At 43.0% G+C, this 22,904-nt stretch overlaps 1 protein-coding gene across 5 annotated transcripts in view; it reads right to left on the bottom strand.

Moving 5' to 3' along the window:
* The window catches only part of PPP2R5C (protein phosphatase 2 regulatory subunit B'gamma), a 128,135-nt gene that overhangs the window by 83,191 nt on the left and 22,040 nt on the right, over positions 1–22,904 (bottom strand). Inside the window, exon 1 of one of the 5 annotated variants that reach the window (XM_024759880.1) lies at positions 10,955–11,580. The exons of 2 other annotated variants lie outside the window; for them this stretch is intronic. In XM_024759880.1, coding sequence (XP_024615648.1) covers positions 10,955–11,048 — 94 coding nt within the window. In that variant the 5' untranslated portion in view covers positions 11,049–11,580. Of the gene's footprint in view, positions 1–10,954; positions 11,581–22,904 lie in introns of those variants that run through there. 2 more of the 5 variants (XM_024759919.1, XM_024759943.1) reach the window with 2 other exon arrangements.

Here is a 22,904-nt window from a genome sequence, read left to right as displayed (position 1 = left end):
GAAGCCCCTCCCCTTTATATTTTTAACGTGATGTACAGTTTAAAAAATTATTTTAGGGGCTCCAAGTTTAGCTTACATTTCACTGAAAGGCTCTCCTCCTTTTTTAAAATAGAGGAAAGGCTCAAATAAGCAACTGATTAAGCCTATATACTAAACAAGAAGACTGGAGACTGAACTGTTTTTTATAAGTTGGTATTTGGCTTTACACAGACACACGTGCGTGCAAATGCACACGCATCCCCCCCAAAAGATATCTTCCTAATCCACGTAGGCAGGGCAGTCTGCGTTTATTTAACTGGGTACTGATCATTGCAACTCATACCAAATTCAACGCAAAAATTCAAGGTTAAAATTTTGAAAGTTTACATTGAACTGAAGCACAACACTTGGAAGGGAAAAATCCAGAATTCATATGCACCGATACTGTACTATGGGAGTAAGAAAAGTCACCCCAAGAAAGTTTACGTGCCTTAGAAAAGGTCAGTTTAAATATCTGATGGCCTCCTCTGGAGAATAAATGAGACAAAGTAAGAAAGGAGTGCTTAAGGGGAGGAAGCAGGCAGAGAGGAAGAAGACAAGCAAAACATTTCAGGACATCACAAGTTTAACTTTGGCTTAAAGTGTAAACTTAAGTTAACCTTTGTTTAAGATTAATAACACCTCTTCAACATAATGTCATTTGTGATTTTATTGCAAAGAAAAAAGTCTCTGAATTTATTAAAGTCTTTAAAAAAACCCTCACTCATTGGACAGTCACTCAAGCTTTCTACCAGCACAGCATTTCTCTCAACTAAGGACAAGAGTAAAGGAGGATATGCTCATTCTTATCCTGTACTTTTGTCCTCAGGGACAGCAGGCTGGAATTTGAATCTAAACTCCTTTCTTTCAATTCCCTTGAAAATAAGTAATTTAATCAAACGCATTTTAAAATATAATGCATTCGCAGACTCAGGAAGGTATGGAGACAGTCCAGGACACCAGTGACCCGGTAAGCGACACTGTTAGGCCTTCGCCTTGAGTCCGCTAGCTCGATTCTGGTATGATTAGATCTAATTTGGGAAGGGGAGGGGGGGTCACTAAATTGACAAAATCCCAATGTTTTCAACATCTAGTAAAATATTCTAAACAGCAGGCAAGAAGGGTCATCCATGTTCTCTCAAGCGAGATGTCTCCCCGGGACCAAGCCTCAAGCACACAGAACTGTCCACATTTCCCGCAGCTTGGTGTGGCAGAAGTGGTCCAAGTGCTAGTCAAACAGTGCACGGTTTCTTCAGGCCTTGCCACTCACTATCTGGTCAGGTCTGCTCGTGGACATTCGTTTGTGATGTCTGTAGAACGAGCACAGAGCTTCTTTCCCACCCGGCTGTGGGCACTAAGCGTCTGCGATGGTCCCTGGGATGGCCCAGGCACGGGGCAGGTGCTCCTCTAGCTACTGCCTCCTCCCAGATGTCCACCAAGAGAGTTTAAAGCAAATTAGCAGAAAGACGCGGAAGACCACACTTAAGAGTTTATGTGATGTATGTATACATAGTACAAATTCAGGATAATATAACGTAACACTAGCTCTGAACATCACCAATTATTTTAGAAAGCTATCAAGATGCTAAGACCTTGTAAGAAGTTTAGTTTTCTAAAACTGCTATCATGTCAACGTTTTTTCTTAAGAAATAAAAAACTAGGGAATTCCCTGGCGGTCCAGTGGTTAGGACTCTGCTTTCACTGCCGAGGGCCTGGATTCAATCCCTGGTCCGGGAACACTGCATGTCAAAAAAAAAAAAAAAAACGAAAAAAAATACTGTATACTTTCAGTGAATAAATAAATCCATATTTACATTATTTAATGTGAAAATATGCACACGCAGACAGGGATGTGGAATGATATACAGCAAACTCCAAACAATTTGCTCTGAGATGCCAGGAAAGGTAGGAGACTGATTCTGGGGATAAAGCTAGGGAGAATTTTAGTTTTATTCGTAATTAAAACAAATTTTCAAAGTGGCTATATTCACATATGGATTTTTTAAAAAGATAAATGGAAGCTGACTAAGGCCAAAAGAGAGGCCCCGGGTCCTGGGGTGACTCCACTGCCCACACGCTGGGTGGAGTTATCACCTCCCACTGTGGCCTGAGAGACCTGTTTACATTACTAGCTGACTAGTTAATCTGGGAAGTTTTTTTTTGAGGTAGGAAGAGAAAAAATACAGAGGCTTGGTAAAAAACAGGGTCAGGGTCACATCCCGCTCATGCTAGAGAGCTCTCCTAGGCCAAGGGCCTTCAGTTGTTTTGCTGTCAGGATCACGTTCCCAAAAAAGTCTGGAGGACCCTAAAGAGCTTAGGTCACGTGGGTTCTACCTACTGATAATGACCAGATTAGAGAATGTTTAAAACACTTACTTATTAATTCATTTAAGATAAGAGGAGTGGACTCATTTCGTGCTAACGTAAATATCATTTTGAGGGTAGCTTCATTAAAAACCAGCAGGAGGAGTGACACTGTTTCACATTTCTGCCTGTTTCTTTAAAGCCTTGCTTAAAAGACAGGGAGACCTGCATTTCTGCTTCTGTATTCAATCTGTTTGATATGGTATTTTGCTTGAAGTATATGAAAAGAAGCCCAGCCTTCACAGACGTGTTTAGCTGAAAAAGGGAGGTATTTCAATGGCTTTTAAAAAACATTGTGGATATTCTTCTTCAATTCTATGCTAACATTCAACAAGTGGTAGTTTCTTAAAGATCAGTTGCACCATGGAATCTGGAACCATATCGATGGATGTTTCAGTGACCTCAAACCCTGAGATGTGTCCTGCAATTTCAATGTCTCTCCTGCCCATGCATGCTTGCAGCATCACTGAATGTGCCGGCACGCAGTCATGCAGATCTTCCACCGTTCACATCAAGAAGCCCTGTTTGTTAATATCACCAGCAGCCGTCAGCACCGGGAGCTGTCAGGTTCACGCTGGCGGATACAAGTTTTCCAAAATTCAAATTTTTGCTTGCAAGTCTGAATTTTATCACGGGCAACAAATAGTGTCACTGCTGTTTCCCCTGAATTGACAGGCTTCCTTCATTCCTTTTCGAGAAAGCAAACGTCAAATATTCAGGTCTTACTAACCCAATCTGTCTGTCTTTTGTTCTTTCAAGTACTGAATAAAAATGATGTTCCTGAAAAAAGTGGCTAGTTCGGCCTGCCACTCACACGGCCGTGCAGTGTTCCTAGAGACCGCCAGCACACTGCAGTGCGCCCGAGGGCTCTGTGTGAACTCCGCACATCATCCAGAAAACGTTATTAAAGGTGTGTTTGCAGGGGCTGAGGTTTACTAGCTAACATTTCATGCTTCATCAAGGACGTGCCCGAGGGCTCTGTGTGAACTCCGCACATCATCCAGAAAACGTTATTAAAGGTGTGTTTGCAAGGGCTGAGGTTTACTAGCCCTAACATTCCATGCTTCATCAAGGACAGTCTTAGGTCCGACTGGTGTGGCGTGGTGGAGCACACGCTGGTTTCTAGCTGGACACCACTGTGCACTCCGAGCAAGGAGCTGTTCTACCCACCACTGCCTTTGCACCGGCAGGGCGAACGGCCACACGGTCAAAGAGGCAAAAAAGGCCTTCGCGTTCTTGGGAAGACAGTTTTGACCTTGCAGATCCCTTGAAAGTATCTCAGGGACTCCAGGGGCCCAATGACCGCACCTATAAACACCGCCCTATGGAAATGCTGAGGATACCGCCATCACAGCTTCAGAGTTGTGAAAACAAGGTTATCATATACCACCCCTAGAGAAGCCTGGCCTACTACCTGAAGGTGAAAAAAACAACTTCTAGTTGTATATGTATCGAAATGATCTACAAATGCAAACATACACAGACCACCCCCGCCCCATTTCTTCCTCCTTGAAGCCTACCAAGAATAAAGGACCAGCAATTTAGGAAAACTAGGCTTGCTCCCTAGAGTGAAACATTACTATTTTCATAACTTTATAAGTCAAAATACCATAATTAGAACACATTGCTGGTGAATAACACAACCAGCAGATAAAAATCCAAATGTAATACACGAAGTTCACACACATCAACGACAAAGCAGAGACTGAAAAACCTAATCAAACAGGTGAAACAGCTCAAGCGCGATTAAAAATATCACAATATTAAAACTTGAAACAAAAAGGTATAAGGTTATAGTCTGGATCCCATTTAGTTCAAATACTATTTTTTTTTTTTTTTTGGCCACACCGTGCAGCATGTGGGAGCTGAGTTCCCTGACCAGGGATCAAACCGGTGCCCCCTGCATTGGAAGCGCAGAGTCTTAACCACTGGACCGCCGGGGAAAGTCCCACCAAATAATATCTTAATTTAAAAATTCCAACACAAAAAAGGAATTCAGGAGTTTAATGTAATGGGATTTGACAATCTGACAGTAAACTTCTGGAAGTCCAGTTGCTAAAGCATCAGAAAGCAACACCTGCATTTAAATACAACTAAGGGGAAATGACGAGTGAAGTCACCCTATGTGGGACTAATCACAGATAAAACCTCTAACTTCTAAAAGTAGAATTCCTTATGAATCTTATGCTAAAACACTTTTCTGCAAAAGAGTTACAAATGGGGTGAGGAGAGGAATGTATTAAATGCTGATTTCTTATTAACAGACTAGATCCCTGAGAGTGAAAAGTCTGAAAGGGGGTCAGCAAGTACACTCTGACTAGAGAGACTGGATCACCTTACTCGGTAATTTTACACACAGTCTACAAGCAGAACAAACACACTGCGCACTCCAGGATCATCGATGCTACTGACTTCTTCCAGGGGGTGAAATGACAAGCAAATTGCAAGAAGAGAGGCTTGGTAAATGGGAGAGGGAGAGAGCAGACAGAGACAGATAAGCTTCAAGATGAACAAATACAGGTAATACAGCAGCGGAAAAATAAAATAAGTTGTGGTTAAGATGCTGGGCTCTGAATTACCACAGTGACCTAGAAAAGAGACGATAACCACAGCAACCACTAACACTTCCCATAGTCTTACAACACTCCGGCACCATTTTAAGCGTTTTATGTGTATGCACTCATTTAACTAACCCTCATAAAAATACAGAGAGGTAGGTCCTTTTATCCCCATTTCATTCCCATTTCCAAGCAGAGAAGTGAGTTAGCCTGCCCAAGACAGCTCAGCTAACCAGTGGTGGGGTGGGAGCAGGGATCCGACCCCAGCCTTGTGGCTTCAGACCCCCCGCCCTTAACCCCTAAGCACCCTGACTCTCAAGTTCAGAGGGAACCTTGCTTTTACCTAAGAGTGTGCCGTAAACTGTTATGCTTTAAAAGTCCAATAAAAATGCCAATAAACATCAAAAAAAGGTGTACGTCCCCAAAACAGCTGTTCGGTAAGATGGTGCAGTTGTCTGTGCAGCCACTACAAGTTAGCATCAAGGGGACCGTGCTGGCTGCAGGAGGCCACCAATAAGGCACTGGGCTACAGGGTCTCAACCTCACCCCACCTGGGATGACCAAGCCCCCGCCTGATTATTTCACTGACGGCCACTAATTTGTCAGCAATGGAGTAAAAGGAAAAACACAGGAAAAGCCAAAACTTGAATATAAAAGACCACCGCTCACTATTTAGGAAACAATTTCTAAGTAATTACATGTCCCCTGCACATTTTTTCTAAAGCAGAACATTTTAAAGACATTTCTCTCAAACATTACGGAAAAGTTTAAACCCACACAGAAGCTGAATACTTGTATTCAACGTGTACACCTGTATACCCACTTCCCCAGATTCACCAACTGTTCACATATTAGCATATTTGCTTTACATTTATTTTTCACTTTGTTATCTGAAGTGAGTTGCAGAGATCATGATACCTCACCCCTAAATACCTCCGTCTGCAACTCCTAAGAATGGGGACAGTGCCTACAAACCACAATCCCTTTAAACCTAATAGTAATTCCACAGCGTCCCACATCGCTCTGTACTCGACCAATGTCTTCTGCAGGCTCGATTTTACTTTGTTTAGTTTTTAGAACAAAGATCTGATACAGATTCACTCACTATATTTGACTGTTACATCTCTTTAGTTTTTCTTTTTAACTAGAGGGGTTTTTGATTTATGAATAATTCAAGGACCTGAAACAAAACCAGATTTTTCTTGCGGTAGTGGTCTGTCCTTGTGCACTTGAGCCATGTCTTTCCAAGATGAACAAGAAAGATTTTTCCTTGAGTACATTAGTGAGAGAAACTACCCCAGTTTTGGAGTTCTCCGCATCCTTGGTGGTACTTTTCCCATCTGACAGGGAAGAGGAGGTGAGGTGGGCCTTGTCTGGAAGCAGATGTGGGTGACAGAGGTCTTGCCTGCACCGACCCCTTGCTCCGGCCTCCGGTCTGGGATGCTCTGCATGGCCAGGAGCTGGGCTGACAGAAGGGTGCTTTGTCTCATCTTATCACCTGGAAATCCAGAGCTTCCCCAAAGACTGCAGGCCAGCTTTAGCTGGGTCTCCAAAAAAAGGTCAAAAAGATAATACCAGAAGACGACATATGTGGCTGCCTTTCCTTCTGGGACGGCCACCAGCAGCGGCTTGGGGACGTGTAGCTGACACAGGGGCAAGGGCCCTGGACTTGGCCTTACAGCCTGGTAACCTTGGGGAGGAGTGACTAGGACGCGTCCGGCCGACCTCCCGGGCAGGAATGCTGGGAGGAACAAGTCGGGCGGTGTTCACAAAAGCGCATCACATCTGGCAGGTCGCCGTCGGATAGGAGGAGAACCACCTTGCAGTGCTACCTGATGTATGGAAATGGAGTAGGTTATACCCCAAACCTCTGTGCCTTCGAAGACACGGTCCTTTCCTAGATTCAAAAACGCACACCCTTTTCTTGACTACTAACCTCGCTTCTTTACTTTTGTCTCATTCTTCCAAACAATTAACATCTTTTAATGAAAAAATTCTAGGAGTTTAGCTTTTGCTCCAAGGCAGGAGTCATGATCAGTTCAGGGAAGGCTAATTAACAAAAGTTGTGCAGGCTTTAACACAGACATGCACCCCCCAGAGAGTTATTTGTTACTCTGGTTTCCTTCCTCACTGGCAGGAATGATAAGAGAAAACAACTTCACACAGGCTCATCCCAGGTAGCTTTAAAGGTGTACTTCTGAAAAGCCACCTCATAGACAGTGACAGCTACACAACACACAGATGTTAGTGGAGTAAACACCTTGAGAAAGAATCTCTGGTTTGATCTCTTGAGGGGTCTTTGTTTTTGGTCGTCAATGACATTTTTCCTTCCTAGTTCTGGGAATGAGGACATCCCTAGGCATCCATCCTCACAACGCTCACTGACTTCAATCACGCAGGAGTGTCCCACACCTGGGAACCCGCGTGCAAGTGCACGTCCACGTGCACAGGTGTGCTCAGCAGCGCTGGCTAAGTCATCAGACGGGCTGCAGCGGGAAAGGAAGCCTTCGGGTTTGACACCCTACACTGCCCCCTGCTCTTTCTTTTCTAAATTTTTTTGGAAAGGTAAAGACTTTCATTGAATTGGTGACTCAGGAATACTTGTGAGAAAACAAACTCTTCTATAATCAGACTTCCATCCCCCAGGAAAAATGGGTTTACACAGAGAATAATCTGCTCGCCAGCTCCCCACCAGGCCGAGGTTACTCCTCAGTCTTTCAGAGACAGGACTCACCAACCGACCACAAGATCGGAGCAGTTAACAACTTGCTTGAGGCCAGAGTAAAAGCCAGCTGGCACTGGATGGAGGTCGCTCTCTTCCTCTCTGGCCAGTAACATCTTTTTTGGCTTGGCTATTCTTGCCTTAAACCTGGCTCTGGAAGTGAAATATATTTTACTATACTTAACAGGCAATTAAAATTCAAGGAATAGTCTAGAACAGGGGTGGGCAAACTATGTCCCACGGGCCAAATCTGGCCAGCCGCCTGTTTTTGTAAATAAAGCTTTACTGGCACACAGTCATGCCTATCTATGGGTGCTTTCTCAGCCAAAAATATTTACTTTCCAGCCTTTTCTGAAAAAGTCTCTCGATCCCAGTCTAGAACTGTGCTGTCCAATACAGCAGCCACTAGACACATGTCTATTTAAATTTAAAATAACTAAAATGAAATAAAATTAAAAATTCAGTTTCTCAGTTGCAGTAGCCACATTTTAAGGGCTCAACAGTCACGTGTGAGCAGGGGCCACTGTAGTGGACAGCACAGAGAACATTCCCACCATCGCAGACAGTTCTCTCGGACAGCCCTGGAAGTACAGGATTGAAGTCATCAAGCTAAATTTACAGCCATCAAGTTCCTCCAGGTGACGCCTTCTCCTTCTACAGACAGAAAAGTTTAGACTTTTCAGCAACATGTCCCTGTCACACTTGGACTTTTTAGGATATGCTAATTCACTATATTAACTGCAAACTCTAGACTATGTAATAAGAGATAAATACCAAACCAACTGGGACTACTCACCAGTTTGGTGATCGTATTGATTGATTTGTTTACCTGACGGCCCCACCGCCCAGGGGACTGTAAACTCTGAAAGCTGGGCCACAGTGCTTGCTTCATATTCCGAATTAGGTACCTGCTTGGCACGTGGTGGTAGCCACTTGACAAATATTTGTAAAATGAATGAAGAAATGCACCCTAGGCACAAAAACTGTCATGTACCAGAGGCCACTGAAACGCACGGATGTTGATAAGACACTGCGGAAAAACCCGCTATTATAATCCTGTGGCAAAAGCTTCTACAAACAGCCAAAATTTCTATTTTTAAAATTAAAAAAAAATTTTTTTTTAAAGATTCCAAACAAAACAAAACAACTGCCTTGGTTTGGATTCTGGCCCTACCACTTACAGGCTGAGTGACCTTGGGCTGGTTATTTTACCTCTGTGCGCAAGACCCTTCTTCTCTAAATGCACCCTGAGTCAGTGGTAAGCCTCAGTGTTGCCCCCTCCCCTTCCCAGCATCATGATTACATCAGCCCCTGCTCTCTCTCCTAGCACCTGCCCAGAGTCAGCTCTTCCTGTGCCCCTCCTGCACCAGGGCCCCTGTGTGGGTCTCCCACTAAACCATCCATTCCTCTGGGGTGGGGACCCTCAGCACTGGACATACAGAGGAGATGCATAGTGGATATTAAATTAATCAAGACTCTAAAAGCCAATACAAACAAAATAAATTTTGCTAAACCACACATTAACATGCTTGCTCTAAAAAGTCCTGATGAGTAAATCAAGCGTTCAAGTTTTAGCTAGTTCACTGTTTGACCCAGAAGTTAGTTTTAGGCCCTAAAGGTTACCCCTTCTCAAAATCTCAAGTCTCTTTTAGGTTAATACGCTTCACTACTTTTTCCCTTCACAATTAGACAGCAACCAACCACTCAACCAACAACAAAAAAATTCAAACTGGTCACAGTAAAGTCTTGGAATTAAAAACAACAACAACAATGTGGTATAAGATATAAAATCAAACAATTCCACTTCAGAATAAAGTCATAGTTCAAAAAATGACTAGTACATTAAGTGTTTAATGAAATCAGAAAACTCAAACTAAAACAATCTGTTATTTATATGAAGATACCTTAAAAGTATCAAAATACACATTTTATATGCTATAAAATTTTCTTTTTGCTAGTCAGTCACCATTTAAGAACTTAAATCGAAACACAATTACATTTTGGTTTTGCCCATTTGGCTCCTGCAACTAAAATACCTGAGTGCCATCTGTGGTCAACATTTGCTCTTTCCTGGGTACACTACAAAACAATGTGACCTACAGGTTGGTCATTGTGGACATTAATTTCCACCAGCTTCTTTCAAGTGGGCTTGGAGAGAAAAGCAACACCCATTTTATTCCAACAGACTGGGTATTCATGTGGTTTTATCTCCTTTATCTGCAAACACCCTAGGATCTGAAAAATCTTGTCTGGTATTTTAGTCATACAGACTATCAGTCACCTAGAGATCCTGCCCCCTCCCTTCCTTGACATGGGTCCTTAAAGGAGATTCTGACAGAACTGTTCTGTTAGGGACAGAGCTGTGATACTGTATAAATTTTAAAGTGAGATGATGAAGCTTAACATCCATTTTCTACTTCACCCAATTATGAACAAAAAATTTGTATAACAAATACTTTTAAATGCTAAGTATATGATTATCTGATACCTGTATTTTAATATAATTATTAATTACTATGCCAATTGTGTTTTAAGCTAAATTCTGAACTCCAATTCTGTATAAACTACAAGTGGCAGACTGTAATTATTAAAAGTGATCTATACACTCATCGAAAACTTGTTGCGATTTAAAATTTTAAAGGCGAATGTCAATACAAAGCCTATTTAAGTGCAAAGTATCTCCTACTATTCAATAAAAACGCTAACAGCTCAGAAATTATGACCCACGATGGATTCCAATATTTCAAAGCACGAGTCTATTTCTCTTTTAGGCTCCAGGGCAAGAACGAAAACAATCCTTCTAAAGAAGTTCTTTTCTAATCATTTCTGCATATTTTCTGACTGCAATTCATCGTTAATTCAGAGGTGTGTCCCGGTGAAACCTTCAGGGTGTTAGGCAACACAGATGTAACAGAAACTCTGCGCACGGACAACTTGGCCAGGCGTGCCGCCCGCCTCTCCTTCCTACCCCCCGCCCAATGCCTTCCCCGGGCAGTGACTTCACATCCTTTGACATCAGCACGGCTCTGAAAGGGGGATGGGAGAGCGAGCAGAAAGCAGAAAAACCAGCTTTGAACTATGCATGCAAGGCCTCCCTCAAGACTCAAATTCTGTAAGTAGTTCGTAAAATGCCAAATTGCAGTGACACACCCAGCCTCCTCTGGTTAGGTCTGCCGCAAAACGGGGTGAATTCTGCTAGAAAGGACTTCCTGCTTTTCTTATCTGAAGCACAATAGCCATTTATTAACTAACCACAGAAGGTTCCGTTTCAGTGAAACACACAATAACTTACCTCGAATATGGAGAAGGGCCACGGGCTGGAAAGGCCCATTGGAGTTGGCCGCATCCACCACCATCCTGCTGCCCGCTTTATTACATGTCAACATCTAGACTTCAGCGGGAAAGGCAATGTACTCCTTAAGGCAAGAAACCAGCCTCCATTTTAGTTTAAAAAAAAAAGACAAACTGAAGCTCTCTGCAGCTGGAGGGAACTGGCTGGTTCGTGATGTCAGCAGGCACGGGGCTCGCTGATTGGCCGGAAGCTGCAACTTAAAATGACACTAAAAAAACTGCAAATGGAAAGAGCATTCTGTTTGGCTGTCAGTGTTCATGAAAAGCCTGGACATTTTTTGGCTTTCTGCAGTCTTCATTTCTCAATAACTTTTAGGCAAAGATCCCATTTCTTAAGGGGCAGGACTGAGGCCACAACCCTGGCCAGACTATAACACATGATTCTGAGAGCCACCAAAAAAAAAAAAAAAAAGTGTGCATGTGTGTCTACATGAACTTTAAATTTTAGCATTTCTCTAACTGGTACCCCAAATTCACTGGTACCTTATACCCACCTGGCCACCTCCTATTTTCTATTCTAACTACTTTAAATATCTGTATCATATTTAGTATTTTGGCAACCTAGTTTTGTTTTTTTTTTTAAAGCAAATTGGCTATCCAAATATTACACAATCCCAATTCATCAGTTTGGACTCTTGTTCAACCTTTCCTACTACCAAGTTATGAATTAATAATCTTCAAACACTGGTTTTTCTCGGGATCTAATTTTTTTATTGGAAAAATTCAGTTAAAAATTATATGAAAAATGAAAGCTTCTTTAAATTTAATAGGTAGAAAGTGCTGTAAGTTAAAGTTATTTATACCACCTGGCTGTGAAAGTTCAAGTCATAAGATAGAATGCAAGTGTTTATTTTTGTACCTTAAAGATGTCAACATACCACTTTAATTTTTTACGTTTTGTTTAAATTAAATTTTTTAATTAAAAAAAGATATTTCACTTTTTGTTTTTAAATGGGGCTAGTATTAAAAGCTATTATTCAGATCTTAATTTCCTATCTTCAAAAAAGGTTAATGTGAAAAGCTGAAGAAGAAGGACATCATTTCTGAATTGGAGTATCCTGGCCTGGGGAGGGGGTGTACATGTGTGCTGGAGAGATGATTCCCTACAAAAAGAAGTGCTATTACTAGCTCCAAATGAAAATGAATAAGCTATGAGAAAAACCTCTTTGCCAGGCAGAACTGAAAAAAATTACTCATCACGACAGTAAGAAACACCTGAAATGGACTGGGGTTAGCAGTACATCTGTGGGCTGGCAGTCCACACATTTCAATGAGCAAATGAACTGCTACAGTCGTTCAGGGGTGCTTATTAAGTTCCCCTACATTAGTAAGAAGGTAGATTTTACTATGTGTATCAATAGCCATTAAGAAAATAAATGAAAGCAAACCAAATCCTACCCCTGCCCCCGTCCGCAGAGCTGAAGGAAGCTGCTGGATTCCAAAGCTGGCCATGAATTAAATGATAACAAGCAATGGGGAGTGGGTGTCACGTGATGGGCCTCCCACCTGCCTGGCTCCTCTGCTGTCTGCACAGCCTGTGTTCCGAGTCAGGTATTGTGAATTGAGATTCCGGCTGCTGACCCTCTGGGTGCATCAGATGCGCAAGGATGGCTCTCCCAGAACTATCACCTCCTCACCCAGTAAGTGGTGCCAGATGAACTCAGCATTAAGGATCGAGGCTTGCAGGGGGCTTTGTGAGGGGTCAGGAAGCAGATGCTTGCTGTAGATCTTACTTTAAAAAGAGAGGGACCTGTTCTCAAACAGTTTAATACTTCATATGAGATGAGATGGGGAAATGTGCCTGTCCTAAGATTGTGCTGTTGAGTGGAATGCAGAAATAACACGGAAAGACTCCTAGACTCTTTGTATAAAATATACAGGTTAAAGTCAAAGAAAAAGTGAAGACACTTGTTGATGTATTTTCCCTAATGATCTCAGATCAAAGGATCTCAACTTTATTAGTGATTTTCCCCCATGCTGTTTTGAAGCCTTATGCATATAAAGTAGTTCTTTAAAGGACTCAAAGTCTGTGATCTGGAAATCACTGATGAAACATACTCTAAAATATAAATAAGCAAGCAAGCAGATAAATAATATGGAGGAAAAAAAAAAGACTTGCACAAATAAAGATAAGGTGTGTTTCGGGACTGGAAGCATACATACTATAAATAAGCTGATGTTAACACTTCCCCAGATTGATTTATAGTTTTAAAGCAATTCCATTCAAAATCCAGAGGAGTCTCCTTATTTTTCTGGGTATCTGACAAAAGAATTCTCAAGTTCACTTGGAAAAATTAAAAGCATGAAGAATGAGAACACTTCTCATGAGAAAGCCTGGTCCTACCAACTATAAAGCTTATGAACTAAAGACTGTGATGTGGGCTTAAGAGACAGGTCTTGGAACAGACAGCAACAGCTCCCAAAACGGTGAGTGTAGTTGTACAAATGTAATATTTGGATAAGGAAGGAAGCTCAAATCCACGGAAAGGGGAAGCTTATTCAGACAACTGGTTGGCTATATGTGGGCAGAAGTCAATTTAAGTCTTACCAAAATAAAATCTGAGACGGGTTAAATAAAAAAACAAACACAGTTAAATTTTGAAAAAGTCAAATCATACCCCCCACAAATCCCCACAGCTTTGAGAAGAAAAGGGAAGTGAGTATATCAATTCTCAAGCCAGAAAAGGATGATTAAAAAACACTGGACAAACCTTGAGGGGATATTCCTCACATTAAAAAATTTACAAATTTCTGTATGTTCCCTCCAAAAATCAAAAGGAAGTATAAATGCTATAATTACAGGAGGTTAATAATATACTGCGATTAATTAGAAAAACACTGAGACCTCAGTGTTCAAAGGATTCAGTTTACAAAAGAACTATAACTGCTCAATAATTATATGAAAAAAGTATTTCTTCACCTATCAAATCAGCAATAATTTAAAAAATTATAATTAATACTGGTAAAGGCATGTTGTAACCTTGCCAACAAATCTATAAATTATTCTGATCCTTTTGGAGAATAATTTGGCAATATGTAAAGATCCTTTGTTTATGTAATTTAACTTTTGGGAGTCCATTCCAAAAATGTAGTAGCCACGAGTAAGCATCACATTTTAAAAAATATTTATTTAAAAAACTGTGCCGAGACTTCCCTGGTGGCGCAGTGGTTAAGAATCCGCCTGCCAAGGCAGGGGACACGGGTTCGAGCCCTTGTCTGGGAAGAATCCACATGCCGCAGAGCAACTAAGCCCGTGTGCCCCAACTACTGAGCCCGTGCGCCTAGAGCCCCTGCTCCACAACAAGAGAAGCCACCGCAATGAGAAGCCTGCGCACCGCAACGAAGAGTAGCCCCCGCTCGCTGCAAGTAGAGAAAGCCCACGCGCAGCAATGAAGACCCAAACGCAGCCAAAAATAAATAAATTAATTAAAAAAAATAAAAAAACCTGTGCTAAAGTATACATAATATAAAATGTACCATCCTAATCATTTTTAAGTGTACAGCTCTAAGTGGCATAAGTACATTCACACTGTTGTGCTACCATAACCACCATCCGTCCTCAGAACTCGTTTCATCTTGCCAAACAGGCAATCTGTCCCCATTAAACACTTCCTCCCCATCCTCTTCCTCTCAGCCCCTGGCCACCACCATTCTACTTTCTGTCTCTAAGAATGTGACTACTCTGGGTACCTGATATAAATGGAATCATGCAGTTTTTGTCCTTCCGTGACTGAATTACTTCACTCAGCGTAAGTGTCCTTAAGGTTCAGCCATGTAGTAGCATGTGTCAGAATTTCTTCCCTTTTTAAGGCTGGATAATATTCTATTATAGGGGTATGCCACATTTTGTTCTATCCATGCCTTGATAGACACTTGGGCTATTTCTGCCTTTTGGCTATTGTGAATAATGCTGCTGTAATATGAATATATAAATACCTATTTAAGTCTCTGCTTCCAATTCTTTTGGGTATATTCCCAAAAGTGCAAAGTATGGTAATTCTATTTTTAGTTTTTTGAGGAACTGCCATGCTGTTTTCCATAGTGGCAGCATCATTTTACATTCCCACCAGCAGTGCACAAGGGTTCCAATTTCTCCATATCCTCACCAACACTTGCTATTTTCTGTTTTTTGATAGTAGCCATCCTAGTGGGTGTTAAGTGGTATCTCACTGCGGTTTTGATTTGCATTTTCCTAATGATTAGTGATGTTAATCATGTTTTCATGTGCTTACTGTCCATTTGTATATCTTCTTTGGAGAAACGTCTATTCAAGTCCTTGCACACTTTTTTTTTTTTTTGGCTGCGTTGGGTCTTCGTTGCTGCACGCGGGCTTTCTCTAGTTGCGGCGAGCAGGGGCTACTCTTCGTTGCGGTGCACGGGGTTCTCATCGCGGTGGCTTCTCTTGTTGTGGAGCATGGGCTCTAGGTGCGTGGGCTTCAGCAGTTGCAGCACACGGGCTCAGGAGTTGTGGCTCATGGGCTTAGTTGCTCTGTGCCATGTGGGATCTTCCCGGACCAGGGATCAAATCCGTGTCCCCTGCACTGGCAGGCGGATTATTATTATTTTTAATTAATTAATTTTTGGCTGCGTTGGGTCTTCATTGCTGCCTGTGGGCTTTCTCTAGTTGCGGCGAGCAGGGGCTACTCTTCGTTGAGGTGTGCTGGCTTCTCACTGTGGTGGCTTCTCTTGCTGCGGAGCACGGACTCTAGGCACGCGGGCTCGGTAGTTGCGGCTTGCGGGCTCTAGAGCGCAGGCTCAGTAGTTGTGGCGCACGGGTTTAGTTGCTCTGCGGCATGTGGGATCTTCCCGGACCAGGGCTCAAACCCGTGTCCCCTGCATTGGCAGGTGGATTTGGCAGGCGGATTCTTAAACACTGCGCCACCAGGGAAGTCCTCCTTTGCACATTTTTTTAAACGGCTTGTTTTCTTGTTGACCTGTAGGAGTCCTTTATAAATTCTGGACGTTAATCCCTTATCAGATAGGTGATCTCCGAATGGTTCTTTCCATTTTGTGGGTTGCCTTTTCACTTTGTTGATTGTGTCCCTTGCTGCACAGAAGTTTTAAATTTTGATGTGGTCGAATTTATCTACTTTTGCTTTTCGTGCCTGTGCTTTGGTGTCATAGCTAAAAAATCATTGATAAATCTAACATCATGAAGCTTTTCCTCTATGTTTTCCTATAAGGTCTTTGATCCACTTTGAGTTAATTTTTGTGTTTGGTGTAAAATAAGGGTCCAAGTTCATTCTTTTGCATGTGGATATCCACTTTTTCCAGCGCCATTTGTTGAACAGACTGTCCTTTTCCCAGAGTGGGTGGCACCCTTGTTGAAAACTATTTGACCATACCTGTGACAGTTTATTTCTTGGCTCTCTTCTACTCTATTGGTGTATGTGTTTGTCTTTATGCCAGTACCACACTGATTCGATTACTGCAGTTTTGCAGTAAGTTTTGAAATCAGGAAATGTAAGAATTTTGTTCTTCATTTCCAAGACTGCTTTGGTTATCCAGGGTCCCTGGAGATTCCATGTGAATTTTAGGATGAATTTTTCTATCTCTGGAAAAAAACACTGTTAGGATTTTGACAGAGATTGTATTGAACCTGAAGATCTCTTTGGGCAGTGCTGATGTTTTAATGATATTAAGTCTCCCAATCCATGAACACACATTGGCTTTCCATTTACTGGTGTCTTCTTTAATGTCTTTCAGCAATGTTTTGTAGTTTTCAGCATACAAGTCTTTCACCTCCTATGTTAATTTTAAGTATTTTATTCTTTTTGAGAGCATCACATTTTTATTTATGATTCTAAAATACCAGAAACAACCTTAATGTCAAAGGGATTATCCCACACAGTGAAATATTACACATCCATCAAAAATATTTATGAATTTGTAAAGTAAAAATATACGTGAGAAGGGCAGTGTATAATTTTTCAGAAATAGTATGATCATAAAAAGGAACACTCTCAAAATATCAACAGCAGTCACCGTGGAGTGTTATGGTTATGGGTAGTTCTTCTTTCTGAAACTTCTCTATATTGTTCACTATTGCTAAAATAAGCACACAATACTTTGATGAAAATTAAAAGTAACAATTTAAAAAAAGACGTAGATTAAGTTACAGCAGAGAGAATCCCTTAGTGAATGCTGCCTCTCAGGCACAGGCTAAGAACAGAGAAAGGGCTGTGATGGGAACCCAGGAAATATGATGCAAAAGATTTATGGTGATGCATAAATGAGATCAAGTATGTAAAAACACACAAACCAAAATTAGCCTAAACTAGGCATGACAAACTGAACCAACAAATTACAGGATGTTGACTCCCCGTCTTGAAGAATCCATTACGGACTCCTTAAATTTTTACTGCAAGTTTGCACTGAATCAATAGGCTCATCTAAGCTCTCGAGGTTCAATTAGCCGCCAGAGTACTTTCCTCACGGATGAAACAAGGACTCAGCAAACACACTGGAGGAGGCTCACGTGCAGCCCCATCACTGGCTTGGGCATAAGTCTTCACTGCCTACTCAGGGAGAGGTCGCCCGCCCTCAGTAACTCCAGGCTGGTTCTTCTTTCCTCGCCTGTAAAGGGGCTGTCTGTGATCACCCCACCGCCAGGGCTTTTAGAAGGCACAAACGTCACCGATGGAGTGGGGAGCTCAGGAGGGGGCAGCTGCCGCTGAAGGAGGATCCCACCGCACGTCGCTCCAGCCATTATAGGGAAGGTGCTGGAAGCAGTGGACACTGTAGCACTTGAAGAGCAGGGTCTCGACCCTGGGGCTGCAGTGTGAGGGTGCCGCAGAGCCACTGACGGGGTCTCTGCTTGGACTAACCCCTCTGGGAAGTCTTCCTCTCCCCTCTCTGGGCCACAGGTCTCTTCCCCGTCAGCCTCAGGACAGTGCCTGGCACACAGCAGGCATTCCATCAAACTGACTGAATGAAGGGCCGAATCAAGCAGTAACACCCAATTCTGATCCTGCAAAACTCCCTCACCACTTTTTATACCTCGTCCCCGTGGCACATAACCAAGAGGCGTACGCCACCTAACCTTACCTGGAGAACGACACATCCCACCCCCTGCATGCAGAGCCCCCATCCAGGCTCCCACCACACCCTCCACTGCTGTCTGTGCCCAGCCCTCATGCCCCCCATGGCACCCTCCAGCCACGCTTCTGGACTCTCCCATAACAACCTTCCTGCCGCTCTGAAGGGCTTGAGCTGACTCGGAGGAAAGACACCCTTCTGCGCTCAGTGCAGAGCTCCTTCCAGAACCAAAAGCGGGCAGACAGACCACAGCTCTCAGTGCGTCCACCTGTCAAGGACGCAAACACAAGCATCTCTGTACTGCACAAAGATGAAGGCTGGAAAGGAGTTATTCTTTATTCTCTGCTTCCTCTGTCACTTTATTTGGGCTTTTATTTAAAAACAAACTGCCATTTGTAGGTGAATAAAACTTTCACATTTTCATTTCTAAATTCGGCTGAAGGCTTTAATTTTCATCTCCCCGGGCAATTTTACGGGCAAATTAAGTATGCTCATATTTTAGTGAAGAAGTTTTACAGTTTCTTTCATTAAAAGAAGGTTGTGTCTGGGGGCTTCCCTGGTGGCGCAGTGGTTGAGGGTCCGCCTGCCGATGCAGGGGTTGCGGGTTCGTGCCCCAGTCCAGGAGGATCCCACATGCTGCGGAGCGGCTGGGCCCGCGAGCCATGGCCGCTGAGCCTGCGCGTCCGGAGCCTGTGCTCCGCGGCGGGAGAGGCCACAGCAGTGGGAGGCCCGCGTACCGCAAACAAACAAACAAACAAACAAAAGAAGGTTGTGTCTTGAGCCCAGAGAGTTGTGGTGTCATAACTGCAAGGCACTGACACTGCTGGCAGAGCAAACACTTAACCGGAAACTACACGGGCATGGGTGATGTACATTTTGTTGGGTAGGATATCTAACCTAAAAAATTTGGCTTCGCTTACAGTTTAAAATAGACTTCTTCCTTAGGCAGATCAAAGATACCTAGCATTCAGCTGTGTTCAAAGGTTGCCAGGGCACTTCTGCTTGCCAACAGCAAGGTCAAAGGGACAGGCGCCTGCTGCCCTGTTGATCTGAGCGAGTCCTGTGAGTGGTTTAAAAGGGTGGATAAGCTTATCCCAGGAAAGGCCAGCGGAGGCGAGCGGAGTAGACGGTGTAAAATCTGCCCCGAATGCGCTGTTGGGAGACCTTTGCTTATTTTTGTTCTTGCCACAGTTAGGCTGGAAAACCTTTAAAGCCAAAGCAAGTCCTCACCCCCTTCCTTGTTCTGAGAAGGTAGGAAACCCACACAAAGTACACAGAGCACACGTGACACGCCAAAGTGCTTTCGTGTTGACTATTAGCAACAAACCTCACTTCACAAAGAAGAACCTAAGGCGCAGGGAGCCGTGAGCCTGGGAGGGGTTCCAGCCCCATAACAGTTCTGAGAAAATGGAAGGATGTGGGAAGGACAGGCAGACGGGCCCAGAGGGCTTTTCATTCCTTCAGCAAACCTGTGTCTCGGGGATCCGCGGCAGATGCTAGACTGGGCACCAAAACAGCCTCTGCCCTCGGTGACACTTTAGACAGAGCAGTGTGTGATGTGTTCTGCAACCCCAGTGTCCATCATGATGAACAGATAAAAGGTGCTCCATCCACACGATGGAATGTTATGCAGCCTTAAAAATTAGGAAGAAAATTCTGTATGATTCCACTCATAGGAGGTCCCTAGAGGAGTCAAAGTCACAGAGACAGGAAGTAGAATGGTAGGTGCCAGGGGCTGGGGGCGGGGAAGAGGGAGGTATTAACAGGCACAGAGCTTTTGTTGGGGACGATGAATAGACAGTGGTGATGGGCACACTGAATGTGAATCTATTTAATGCCACTGAATTGTACACTTGCGAATGGTTAAAGTGATAAATGTTATGCTATGTATATTTTACCACAATTTAGGAAAAAAGATAAGGCAGGCTTGAGCCAGGGTGGCTCAGGAAACACTGGAGGAGGCAGAGCCAGCAGGGCGTGGGAGAAACCCAGGCCCGGAGGGCCTGTACGGTGGGCAAGCGCACGCAAGCAAAGTGTGTGCGTCTGTGTGTGACGTAAGGTGCCGGGAGAAACCCAGGTGAGGTCTGGGGAAGGCCTGAGCTAGACATTAAACGTAAGATTACAGCTGCCAGTTGAAACCAACTCCCTGGGTTCTTCCCAGAAGGGGCTTGCAGGGTCTGACAGGCAGAGGCTTGAGACCAACCCTGGAGTAAAAGCCTCGTCTGTGGCCTGACGAGAGCGGACAGGAGGGCACCCTAGGGCCAGGCTGTGGCTCGAGGTTGGGCTCAGGCTGACATGAGACCAGCTCTCAGTTGTTCCCAAGAGCAGCATCCACGGCACCTCTGCTCCCCAGCTACCGCCAGAAAAAGGGTCTGGGTCTGGGTCTGGGTCTGCGGCCTCCCTAAGAGCAAGGGCCACCTCTGGTCACTGTCACTGTCCTGACTACCTCCCCACGCTCCAGACAACCCAGGTGGTCAGTAAATATCTGCTGTGAACTGGCACGTGCCTCACCAAGATGAAAGTTTCCTTCCATTATTGTGGGCAGTCAAGAGAAGACACAGAATCAAACGTGGCAGAAACAAGACTGATGAAAGCTGAGTTTCTGAAGCCACGAGAATTAGAACAGGCACTATGGTAACTTCTCACATTCCATTTTTATTCTTCAATTAATGGGCAAGAGGTAAAGTTCCTCTAAACAGATGCTAATTCATTTTTAAGCAGTAAAAAATGATCACTTGTATGGCGAGACTTTCAATTGTATCAGAAAATAAACTGCTTTGAATGAGGTTGAAGTATTGTATTTGCACAAAAGGAGGGCAAGACATATAAAATTTTAACTGCCACTCAAAAGCCAATTTTTAAAAATTCAGTTAAGTTCTCCGAACAATAATGTAACAACTTCTTTCCCAAATGGTCTAACACTTAGCATTTCTAAATTTCTGCCCCAGGGTCTCCAGTTAACGTTAGGCCCTAGTTGTTTCATTATAACTTTGACTTCTCCCTAGGCCTTTCTTTCCTAAAACAAGGAGAACGGCCTCAAGAAACAAAGTTCATGATTCATTAGTCACCTAAAAAAACTGGTCTCTTCATTTAACACTTCTACCTTCCAGACCGAAAATGTTAAAAGAAAGGACTAACTCAGAGAAATCTTTGAACGAACAGGGCCTGAAGACTACATTCAGCCTCAACGTTAAAAAAATAAAAACAGGAAATACTATTTTCCACTTAACGAATGACTTAAGCATTTAAATGGCCTCAGTACTAGAAAGGTGCAATGGGACAGACAGGCACCTCCTGCGCCCTGGGCAGAAGTGCTCATGGTGCAACCTCTCTGGACAGCACATCTAAAGGGTTCTTGAAAACGCGTGGCCTTTGATCAGTACTTCCCTTCCTTGATTCCAGCTTAAGGAAAGGTTCAAAAGTGTGAACAACAAAAGATTTACATTAAAGTACGGTTTACAGCAGCTGAAAACCATGGGAACAATAAACGGGGTTTAAATCACGCTCCTATTTCCATTAAAGCATTAGACACCACTTGATAATCCTTGCCTGAGTCAATAGTTTCTCTAGAGATTTCAACGTTTAACCTGGCGTTCTTGTAAAAGCAGAGCTATTTCTTGCCAAATAGAGCTATTTGGTTATCTTGACATACAGCTCCTACTGGAAAGTGAGGGTAAGCTTAATTCTTTGCCTTTCAGTTACCAGTTTCCCTCAAATGGTGAAAACTAAATGTTTTTTTGGCTTTCTCTTTTTTGAATATCATTATGTGTTTCATTGATGTCAGTGTGTTTTAATCTACTAAAATCATACTTTCTTCTCTTTTTTTAAAGATTTTATTTATTTATTTATGGCTGCGTTGGGCCTTCATTGCTGCATCCCTGCCTCGGCAGGCGGGTTCTTAACCACTGCGCCACCACGGAAGCCCCCATACTCTTCTTTATGTTCAGGTGCATAATTTTAACCACTGTGTGATACTTGGACTAGCTGCTGTGTATTTTTTGGCATGGCCTCATTTATTTTTGTTTCCTTGATTTCTGACACAGTAAGATGTCCCCCCAGGCTTGTTTGTACCTTCCCTGCCCCAGACTTGGAATCAGCCATTTTTCAACGAACCCTGATTCCTTTCAGTGGGGAATGATATTAGAGACAAAATCAGGGTACTAGTGGGTGCTCAGTGCTACTGGACTGCTGTTGCTTTTAGGTACTTTCAGTGGATCGCACACCCAACTAAGAGTAGCCCCAGCTCGCCGCAACTAGGGGAAAGCTCGTGTGCAGCAATGAAGACCCAACACAGCCAAAAATAAATAACTAAAATAAATTTAAAAAAAATGAATCTGGCTTCTCAATACTAATGCAAGTCAAAAGGCAATGAAGTACTTATCTTCAATGTACTGAAGGAACACAAAAATCTACGATTAGATATTCAGTGATTATCTTTCAAGAATGAGGGCAAATGAAGACATTTTCCAGATAAACAGTTTGCCACCAGCAGACTCTTATTAAAGAAAATTCTAAATGATGTATTCAAACAAGGTTTTGACCTCCGATGGAAAGTCTGAGATGCAAAAAGGAATGAAGAATAAAATGATAAATACGTAGATAAATCTAAATGGTCATCAACAGAATAAAACAGTAATACTGTTATGGAGGACTTAAAAAGGTTGGGATTCAGATACTCAACGACGGAGGAGTCCGAAGAGATGGCAGTGGCAGCCTTCCTTTTCTGAGGTATGATTGACGTAAAACATTATGTAAGTTTCAGGTGTACAACATAATGATTTGATATTTGTATATACTGCAAAATGATCACCACAATCAGTCTAGTTAACAGTTAATATCCATCACCATACACA

The sequence above is a fragment of the Neophocaena asiaeorientalis genome, unplaced genomic scaffold (assembly GCF_003031525.2).
Source record: "Neophocaena asiaeorientalis asiaeorientalis breed wild unplaced genomic scaffold, Neophocaena_asiaeorientalis_V1.1 scaffold476, whole genome shotgun sequence".
Classification (NCBI taxonomy): domain Eukaryota; kingdom Metazoa; phylum Chordata; class Mammalia; order Artiodactyla; family Phocoenidae; genus Neophocaena; species Neophocaena asiaeorientalis.
This window is presented reverse-complemented; position numbering and strand designations above follow the sequence as displayed.